Source organism: Chaetura pelagica, unplaced genomic scaffold (genome assembly GCF_000747805.2).
Source record: "Chaetura pelagica isolate M959 unplaced genomic scaffold, ChaPel_1.0 scaffold164, whole genome shotgun sequence".
Lineage (NCBI taxonomy): Eukaryota > Metazoa > Chordata > Aves > Apodiformes > Apodidae > Chaetura > Chaetura pelagica.
In genome coordinates, this window is record NW_009952971.1 from 1,195,882 (window position 1) to 1,206,576 (window position 10,695).

At 45.4% G+C, this 10,695-nt stretch overlaps 1 protein-coding gene across 1 annotated transcript in view; it reads right to left on the reverse strand.

Annotated features, from left to right (window-relative positions):
- SLC6A5 (solute carrier family 6 (neurotransmitter transporter), member 5) overlaps positions 1-10,695 on the reverse strand; it is a 32,721-nt gene that overhangs the window by 17,648 nt on the left and 4,378 nt on the right. The window contains exons 4-9 of the mRNA XM_009995862.1: positions 10,619-10,695; positions 10,113-10,286; positions 8,949-9,090; positions 8,398-8,530; positions 6,181-6,315; positions 3,798-3,901 (exon numbers count right to left, since the gene is read on the reverse strand). The exon at positions 10,619-10,695 is cut by the window's right edge and continues 53 nt beyond it. Coding sequence (XP_009994164.1) covers positions 3,798-3,901; positions 6,181-6,315; positions 8,398-8,530; positions 8,949-9,090; positions 10,113-10,286; positions 10,619-10,695 — 765 coding nt within the window. The remainder of the gene's footprint in view (positions 1-3,797; positions 3,902-6,180; positions 6,316-8,397; positions 8,531-8,948; positions 9,091-10,112; positions 10,287-10,618) is intronic.

Below are 10,695 nucleotides of genomic sequence, written 5' to 3' on the forward strand. Positions count from 1 at the left end.
TGCTGGGTTTTCACAAGCTGGCTAGAATTGCTAGTCCCTGCTGCTATGTTTGTCAGGAACAGAATGAAATACAACCTAAAAAGCTGTCAGGAACCTCACTGAGCTGGCAAATATCTGGAATCTCTAATATGGCATCTTTTAACATGAAAAATCAGGTTAATTCATCAGTTTTACAGAAAAAAATAAATACTACCTTCTCTTTGGAAGCATCATGTGTTAATCTTCTTCCATAAACCCAGGTAAGTTTTAAGTAAAATATTTCAGGTATGCATTATGAAGTTAATTTATGTAAATTTACTGCAATTACAGATTATTTAATAATGTTTAAAATGAAGACTTAACTGAAAAACTACCGTTTTATCTGCAGTATTAGAATGTAATTAATATAAAAAATGAAGAATAACTTAGTCATGCTTCATTTCAGGATTCAAAATGTGTTGTGAAATTAGAAAGATTACAAGTACTAAGCTTTTCTGATTATTCCTGCTTCAGTCTCCCATATCTCTCTCTAACGCAGGTAAAGCACGTAGATACTATCAGATCTGTAAGATTTTCATACTTCATTACCATGTATTTAATTCAAAATTTCCATTAACATTTTCCAGACTCCACAGAACATTGCTGAGTTACATGCAGAAAGATCATGTGAGACTTCTCCCATTTTTTGCCCTGATTTTCTGATTGTATTCATTCATCAACAACAAAATATATATAAATCAAAGCTCAGGACAAGCATTTTCAAAAATAGGACCCAAAGGGTTGCTGGGTGGGAGGCACTGAGTACACAGCACTGCTCTTTATTAATTTAATTATATTAAATTACTTTAAAATACTACTAGGAAATGGGGTTTTAATTCCTCTTTAAAGCTGTGATCCACTTTTTTTTTTTCAAAAGTATGTGTTTTGTTTACACTATTTAGAAACTATGGGATAGAGCAGCTCAAATTCCAAGGAGCTTGTGCTTTCAAGTCTTGATTCAGGGAAGTTGACAGCACATCCAGGGACTAGATGGGCTGTCAGCTGTCCTGAATCAGCACCTTTGCTGTTGCAGAAATCAGAAAAGGTTTTCTTCAGCAGAAACAAGATTGGCTTTAAAGACAACAAAATAGCAGTGAAGCATTCTACTAATGCCCCTTGCTCTCGTTTTTAACATCTGCAGACATTTGTCTGGCACATTTTTTGATGGAAAGCTAGACTGTGCCACCAGAACAGTGACTTCTTTACTTGTGAAGATTAAACCTTCAGTGATTTCAAATAAAAATGAGTTTAAATTTCACAATGTAAAGTAATCCTGTACACGTAAAACCATGCTAAGAGTAATTGGGAAAAAAAAAAAAAAAAAGCAACAAAAAACCAACATTTAGAAGACTAAGAATCACATATATGGAAACTGCACATTAAACTCATGCATGTTAACACCACATTCATTTTTTTCTTGTAGTCTTGAAGATTTAACATGATTTAACATGAAGTAATCCTGTACATGTAAAACCATGCTAAGAGTAATTGAAAAAAAAACCAAAAAACAACCAACATTTAGAAGATTAAGAATCACATATATGGAAACTACAGATTAAACTCATGCATGTTAACACCACATTTTTTCCTGTAGTCTTGAAGATTTAACATGATTTAACATCATACCACACCACTGCTCACAGCTGTTGACAGCTGCCCAGACAGCCTGAATCAGCCTAAACCTGCTGATTTGGAAAATGAAGAGCCAATAGGGACTATAATAAGCATAAAGCTCATCTTGAGACTAGTAGATTATGCCCTGGGGAGAACATACAATAGAGAAAAGCAACAAAGATGAAAGAAACAATAACACAACCCACATGAGGAGAGAAGAGGAAAGGGGGAGGCGGAAAGGGGGGGGTGGAAAGGGGGAGGAGCAAAGGGGGAGGAGGAAAGGGGGAGGCGGAAAGGGGGGGGTGGAAAGGGGGAGGAGCAAAGGGGGAGGAGGAAAGGGGGAGGCGGAAAGGGGGGGGTGGAAAGGGGGAGGAGCAAAGGGGGAGGAGGAAAGGGGGAGGCGGAAAGGGGGGGGTGGAAAGGGGGAGGAGCAAAGGGGGAGGAGGAAAGGGGGAGGCGGAAAGGGGGGGGTGGAAAGGGGGAGGAGCAAAGGGGGAGGAGGAAAGGGGGAGGCGGAAAGGGGGGGGTGGAAAGGGGGAGGAGCAAAGGGGGAGGAGGAAAGGGGGAGGCGGAAAGGGGGGGGTGGAAAGGGGGAGGAGCAAAGGGGGAGGAGGAAAGGGGGAGGCGGAAAGGGGGGGGTGGAAAGGGGGAGGAGCAAAGGGGGAGGAGGAAAGGGGGAGGCGGAAAGGGGGGGGTGGAAAGGGGGAGGAGCAAAGGGGGAGGAGGAAAGGGGGAGGCGGAAAGGGGGGGGTGGAAAGGGGGAGGAGCAAAGGGGGAGGAGGAAAGGGGGAGGCGGAAAGGGGGGGGTGGAAAGGGGGAGGAGCAAAGGGGGAGGAGGAAAGGGGGAGGCGGAAAGGGGGGGGTGGAAAGGGGGAGGAGCAAAGGGGGAGGAGGAAAGGGGGAGGCGGAAAGGGGGGGGTGGAAAGGGGGAGGAGCAAAGGGGGAGGAGGAAAGGGGGAGGCGGAAAGGGGGGGGTGGAAAGGGGGAGGAGCAAAGGGGGAGGAGGAAAGGGGGAGGCGGAAAGGGGGGGGTGGAAAGGGGGAGGAGCAAAGGGGGAGGAGGAAAGGGGGAGGCGGAAAGGGGGGGGTGGAAAGGGGGAGGAGCAAAGGGGGAGGAGGAAAGGGGGAGGCGGAAAGGGGGGGGTGGAAAGGGGGAGGAGCAAAGGGGGAGGAGGAAAGGGGGAGGCGGAAAGGGGGGGGTGGAAAGGGGGAGGAGCAAAGGGGGAGGAGGAAAGGGGGAGGCGGAAAGGGGGGGGTGGAAAGGGGGAGGAGCAAAGGGGGAGGAGGAAAGGGGGAGGCGGAAAGGGGGGGGTGGAAAGGGGGAGGAGCAAAGGGGGAGGAGGAAAGGGGGAGGCGGAAAGGGGGGGGTGGAAAGGGGGAGGAGCAAAGGGGGAGGAGGAAAGGGGGAGGCGGAAAGGGGGGGGTGGAAAGGGGGAGGAGCAAAGGGGGAGGAGGAAAGGGGGAGGCGGAAAGGGGGGGGTGGAAAGGGGGAGGAGCAAAGGGGGAGGAGGAAAGGGGGAGGCGGAAAGGGGGGGGTGGAAAGGGGGAGGAGCAAAGGGGGAGGAGGAAAGGGGGAGGCGGAAAGGGGGGGGTGGAAAGGGGGAGGAGCAAAGGGGGAGGAGGAAAGGGGGAGGCGGAAAGGGGGGGGTGGAAAGGGGGAGGAGCAAAGGGGGAGGAGGAAAGGGGGAGGCGGAAAGGGGGGGGTGGAAAGGGGGAGGAGCAAAGGGGGAGGAGGAAAGGGGGAGGCGGAAAGGGGGGGGTGGAAAGGGGGAGGAGCAAAGGGGGAGGAGGAAAGGGGGAGGCGGAAAGGGGGGGGTGGAAAGGGGGAGGAGCAAAGGGGGAGGAGGAAAGGGGGAGGCGGAAAGGGGGGGGTGGAAAGGGGGAGGAGCAAAGGGGGAGGAGGAAAGGGGGAGGCGGAAAGGGGGGGGTGGAAAGGGGGAGGAGCAAAGGGGGAGGAGGAAAGGGGGAGGCGGAAAGGGGGGGGTGGAAAGGGGGAGGAGCAAAGGGGGAGGAGGAAAGGGGGAGGCGGAAAGGGGGGGGTGGAAAGGGGGAGGAGGAAAGGGGGAGGAGACCAAGGTCTTTCAAACTAGATTTCTGCAAGTTAGAAAACAGCTGGTTTTGGACAAGACCTGTTTAATAAGCCCTATGGAATTCACACTCACATACCTGTAGCAATTATTATGGAATTTGTTGTAAGAAGAGAGAGTAATGAGGCCTCCCCATGCTGCAGATAAGGAGAAGAAAATCTGTGTGGCAGCATCCTTCCAAACCTAAGTATGATATACAGGAGAGGAAATAGCATCAGCTACAGGAAAAACTGTTAGAAAGATCAACACTGTCCAATGGGACAGTCAGGGGATTGACACTTTAAATGAACTTTAAAACTTTAAATGAACTTTAGGGCAATTAATGCAAATGGAACATTCAAAAGCAAAATCCTGCCCTGAAATACATAGTACCCATCTGATGAGGAGTCCTGCTCTTGTCCAGCCCATATAAAATGACAATATATCCTTTGCCATGTATGGAAGGCACAACCATTCAAAATATATAGTTTGATACATATCAATTCAAATACACTCAGCAAAGAAAATACAAACCAAGAGGAAAAATTTGCATCAGGTACTGATGGTTTATCAGCCAGTGCCCCTGAAAAGTACTTTAAGAACCTCAGTGTTGCCTACTGTGCTACTTTTAAATGAGATTACACTAAAATCAGGGTAAATTTCCACCAATAGATGTATGTCAAACAGCATAACTTAAGTTGGGGCTGTTTAGATAGGAGGGCCCAGTTGATTCTCATAAGAATATGGCATACTCAGACAAGTTTCTCTTAAATAAATATTTTTAAAATATATATATGTGTGTCTATATATATACACACATAAATATAAAAACAACCAAACAACATTATTTTTTCCATAAAAAAATTCTTCAAAGCCTTAAACACACTTAGGCAAAATGTTCCTAAATCACCTGGAATTTCAAAGGAGTTGATTTATCACTTGAAAAAGGTTCCAAACCTTGGTATTTATATTTACAAGCTTTCCAACAAAGTCTGATTTTCCTACTGAGTACACAGTGCAGAAATGGAGATACATTTAAATGCACAGATACAGTGGATTTATACATACCCTGACCAATTTGAAGCTATTACTTAAATTCTACTTTAAAAGTTACCAGCCAGCAGACAATCCTTCATCTACTTGAGTGTAATATACAGCTATTAATTAATGTTACACTGCAAAGAAAATTCAAAACAGAAGCTCTCCTGAATATTATCATACACTTACCTAGGGTTACAGAGATACTTAGTGTACTCAGACAGCCTTGTTTTACAAGAGGCAACAGTTCTCACCTCCTTTATTGCACAGTGTGGGATCCAAAAATTCTCATACTTAATGCAAAATTGATTTCTGTATTGTTTGTGAAAGATTTAATACTCTCATCAACAAAGGATCAAAGTACTGATTGTTGCAGAGATCTTAAGGAAATTAAGACCTGTATAATGAGTCCAGGAAATTGTTTTCAGCTTTAATTATCAGTCTACCAGTATGATATCACACCACTATTGACAGAGGGGAAAAAAAAAAAAAAGCTTAAAAACACCCCACAAACACTACATTTCCTGAGCTGTTGCTAAAAATGCCTCTTAGATTTCTAAAGAAAAGAGTCTAAGTTCTAACTCTTGGCTCAGGCTGGAGTTCAGCCCCTACACTCCTGCCTCATGACACCTAAGACCCACCCACAGGTGCTCATGTGCCATGTCAGACAAATACATGATCTGTGGGTGGATTTATGTCTACACAGACACAAAGCCATGTCCATTTTTGGAACATGCTTCACTGGTTTCACTGGCAACAAAGGACCTTTTAGAAACCAGTGGAAATCACAACTGAGGCAGCAGAGCTGAAGCCCCATCTCATACAGTCAGTGCTCAAAGAGCAGAGCCAGGTACCAAAGTCCCTGAATTCTGTCCTCTCCTACACAGAGAGGAGCCTTGTTTCTCCCAGTGCAGGGAGGATTGTGATCACCCCTGGTCCCTCTCAGTAGATATACTACTGGGGACTTAGAATAGGATGTAAAATTTGCTTCTGTTTAATGTCTCAGATGCATCACTCAGAACAATCTTTGCTCAATGAGTAAAATGCACCTATTTGTAGCACCTCTCAAGAAATGTAGATGGGTTTATCATGTTATCTATTAAAAGCTTCATGTGCTTATTCAAGTCTAGGCAGCATCCACCAGAAACCAGCATATGAAAATCTGTATTTCCTTTTAAATCCCTGTTTTCCTAATGCACCTGCTCAAAGATTCAAGTGAACTACCCAAAGTAAAATAAGTAACATACCTATAATAACACACTTAAAACATCTTATTTGCACACAAATGACAAACACCCATTGCAACAACACTCCACATAAGAAAAAGAACAAGTTTCCACAGATGACAGTACTTGTCTGCACACAGAAAATGCTTGCAACAGACATTAAGAAATCAGGATGACTTATTCACCCCAGCAGAGCTATAAGTGCAATGATAAGCCCACCATAGCATCAATTAGCTTCTCCCACTTGGGCGTGATGAAGTACCAGATTCCAGCTCCAGCTCCAGGTAGAGTGACTCCTCTTATAAGAAGGATGATGAGAACTACATAAGGGAATGTAGCTGTAAAGTACACCACCTGGAGAGACCAAAAAAAATGGTTAGTGAAAGGCTTATCTGGATGCCTAAGAAGAGGGAAGAGGGGGAAAAATAAAAGTGCTACACCATTTCCTGAAGAAAGCCATTGCTCAGGCTCAGAGACACCAACCAGGGGATAAACTAGAAAGCCAACAGGGTTATTTCCCAGGTAATCTGAAATTTTACAGCTCTTCTTGCTGCTGGAAATAGGATTAATATCAAGAGCAACAGAGGTAAGAGCTGGGATTCTAGACAGAGAGGGGAAGAAACAGCAGAAAAAGTCTGGAGAGGAACAACAGGGATTTGCAGCTAAATGGAAATAACACTTTTGATTCTTAACTGGAGTGAACTAACACAGGAATTCAACAGAAATTAAATGAGCAATGTCATTTGATAGAAATTTCTGGGTTTGATTAAATTTCTGGGGTTTTTTTCTATATATTTCTCTCTATTTAACTAAGCCTAAAGAATTTTAATTACTGTTTGTGACTCTTAATAATTACATATCACCATGACAATATTTATGATCCCAATGCAAAAAAAAAAAAGTCATCAGTGGAATGATCCAGATAGACCTAATCATCATTATGTCTAAACCCACAACAGAGGTTGTGTGTTTAATGTCTTAATAACTATCTAGTCCAGAACAGAGCTCTCTCTGTAGTCAACTAAAATGGCAGATTATGGCCAGCTGAGCTGTACACTCTACCCAAAAGCAGTTCAAATCCTTTTCCCATTAACCTCTGCATCTCACAGGGACCAGACTCCTCTCAGCTGAATTGACTTTTGAAACTGCTTTCCCAGTTCTCTCTTTGCTGTTTCAAGAAGTTGCCCCAGTGAAATTTTGTGCACTGAATATCATGAACTAATCTGCACATGAAGGTTTTCTATCCCTGACACCAAGGACTCGATATCTTTCTTGCCCACCGAGACTCCCTTAAATGTCTATTGCCACATCCAAACCCAAGTCATTCTCCTGTACATTGCCTGTTTCTTGGCTCTGGTCTTTCAAGAAACAGTTCTTGCTGTCACACTAAGGTGGAAGGAACAAAAATAAATCTCAACTTTTCCCTGGCACTCTAAGCCTCTGGATTTTTTGCTAATTCCCAAGCTATCTCCCAATAGATGTTATCAGCTTCTAGATGAAATGAGATAACTTGGTAATTCCCATGCCCAACCCTAGAAAATTCATCTCTCTACATATCCACTGTCTCTGTCCCAAGTATTAATCTCTGTATTTTGCTCCATTTTTTTATCTTTTCAGTCTGCCCTTTCTAAATAAGCTTGATTTATGCTATGTCATCATCTAATATTTTAACCTGAGTGCTAATTGCTGTGGCACTGATGAAGAAGTCTCAGCTATTGCATTTCTACAGGTTTCACAAAAAAACCCAGTGCTGCTCCTGAGAAAAAAAAAGTTGCATTTCTCTGCTCAGAAGGCTGCCTGACCAATTCATATACCTGCACTTCCATGCCAAGAGGAGGACATGTTCCCTCTCGAGCAGGTTGCTAGTTTGGAGGCACAGCAGAAAGCCACAGCTTTGAGGGGCAAGGGAAAGAATGACACAAGATGTCAGAGACACAGAGCAAAGAGCTGGGTTGCCACAGGGAGCAGGTTTAGCAAGATGGGACACAAGATTTTGGGAAAAGAGGATACACACTGTTACTCACCATGGACCCATTTAATTCTGTTCTGATTCGAAAATACGTTACTTAACATCTTAATTAACTTCATGGTTCCCCTGATTACAGTGAAACTGAGATGACTGCAGATGTTTAACCAACACCACACAGAACTGGGCAGGCTGCTGAAGGCACTTTGTTTAGCCATCCAACTGCTGAGTGCAGCTCAAGTGCTCACCTTAAGCTTCCTGAAGGTTAGGGAACAAATGCTGAACCAAAACTTCTCTTTTTGTATGTTTTGGCCAGACAGGGTAACACAGGCAGGGAAAAGGAATTTCATTAATACTTAGCAATGTACTGAAAATAATTTTCAATCATTCACTGTGTTAAAGAAGGGTGTGAGTCCCTCACAGCACCACACTGCTTCCTTGCAAATGTACCATCACAGGTGTTTCCTTACTTTTCCTGATGACTTGATTCCTTTAGCAAGGGAGGCATATACAATCACCCAAGCTAGGAAAAGAGACAGTGCCAAGGGCCATCTAATCTCACCAGGATATTCAATCCCTGCTGAAATCTTCAATACAAAGTACCTAGGAATTAAAAACAAAAATAATGAAACATTTTTCAAAGGTAAAAATTAATGACAGCAACTGCAGGCAATAATTCAGTTCTAATTCTTATAGTATTTTGTTTTGCTTCAGTGTTCCCAGCAGTTTATCTAGAAGGTTCCAGTGATTCTCTCAATGTATTATTTTATTTATCTGCATTGCAGTAGTAGATAAAAATGCCAGGCATGGGCCAACCCCCCAGCTGTGCTAAGCACCACAGGAACAGAACACAAATAATCCAGCATTTGAAAACAGGCTTTCATCATTCTTATGCATAAAAAACAGGCATCATTTGCTGTCCTTAATTATTGTATTTCCAGTCTTTCAAACAGTGATTTGCCTGTTAGAGTGGCCTTGAGAGACAGATGAACAGAGGTCTCTAAACAAAGAAAGGTCTTACTTGAAGTATTCTTCACTTCCACTGACAAACGTTTTGTTTCCTTCGCTGGTGAAGTTAACCATAGTCAAGTTGGGATAGGCACTCATACAGAAAGTGGAGTTCTTGATTTGTATTTTTGGGTGGTCACCAATAATGCAGGAATCTGGGAAGAGGCGGGGGAAATAAAATAAATAAACGACAACAAAAAAACTTGCCTAGATTTGTTTTTTTTCCCCCAGGTTGGGTGTAAAACGACAACAAAACCCGTTAGGTTACACACATCACTTGAACTTTTGTCATGTGTTACAGTTCTGTTCCACCTGACTTACAGAAGCTGTAGGGTCTGAGAGAACTGGCTCAAAATTAACACATCATTTCCTCCCGTTTCCCTTAGTATCTAAGGCGTAGAAGGAGCCTGAGGCAGTGAAAGAACCTCTGCTCGCTTTCCCCCTCGAGGTGCCCCCGCTGGAGGGGCAGGGTCCGGTGTGTGTCCCCGCTCCGGACTGGGAAGGGCTGGGGGAACCCCTGGAATCCCCCAGGGAGGCACCGCACCCGCTGCGGGGCTGCGGACCCTGCCCGAGGGGGCTGCTGAGATTTACTTTTCCCCTTGTCAGGTCATTGCATGTTTTGGGGGCGATTTGCGGCCTGTTGAGCTTTTTGTTGCTGTTGTTGTAGGGGTTTTTTGTTTTGGTTTTTTGTTGTTGTTGATGATGATGATTTTTTTGGTTGGTTGGGGTTTTTTTTGGGGGGGGAAAGTGGGGTTTTGGTTTGTTTTTTGTTTAACTGAAACCTCACTCCAGCCCAAGCAGTTATTCTCAACAGAAACCAGCGGCTGACAGGTATAAACTGGGGGGGTTTTAGCATTACAGTTGAAAAATCCTCTTTATCCTTGATGCAGAAAAATTTAAACAAAAGGGGCGGGGGGGAGAGAGAAGAAAAGCCCCCGTGCTACAGATTTCTCGGGAAGCGACGGTTCCTCCAGGCTGGGAACCTCCCGCAGCCACCGGGATCCGCACTCTGCGCTGGCATCTCCCGGGGGCGGAGCTGAGCAGGAGAAGGCTCTGGAAACCCACAGTTCCACGGGGGAAAATATTAAGCAGGGAAAAAGAAAAGGGGGGGAAGGAAGGGAAAGGAGGAGTTAAAAAAAAAAAACAACCCACCCGACCAACCCTTTTCCGAACTTACCTAACAAGAGTTTGTTTTTATCTTTACAGTCCGGCGTGTTCCACGGGTTGTTACAGGAAGCCCAAGGTAGCACAGGTACAAAGGACGCAAAAAGGTAGAAAAGTGTGTAGCACAGAATGATATTGTAATATATGGCTATTAGGACCGAGATGATCAGCATCGCGATGCCGCAGCCTGGGAGAGAAGAGAGGGAGAGAGGAGAAGAACGGGATTAACTCCCCGGGGGGAGCAGGGGGAGCCCCGGCAGGGCCCGGAGGCTGCAAAGCGACGGCTCGGTCTGGGCAGGTCCACAGCGCATCCCCCGCCAGCAAAGGCTCCTCCACCCGCTGCCACCGCGCAAGTTGCGCGCTAACGCTGCGGAGCCACCAGCGGAGCCCGGAACATGCGGCTGCGCGCCTGCGGAGCGGGGCCTCGGGGGAGCAGGGGGGCGGCGGTGTTTTAAGCCATGCAGGAGGGGGGGTGCAGGTCATGCTCCCCAAAACCGGGCCGGCTCCTGCTCCGCTCACCTTGCAAGGCGGGGATGGCTTTCCAGACCGACACGGGCCCCTGACTAGCAAACTGCCCCAGGGAGACTTCCAGGAAG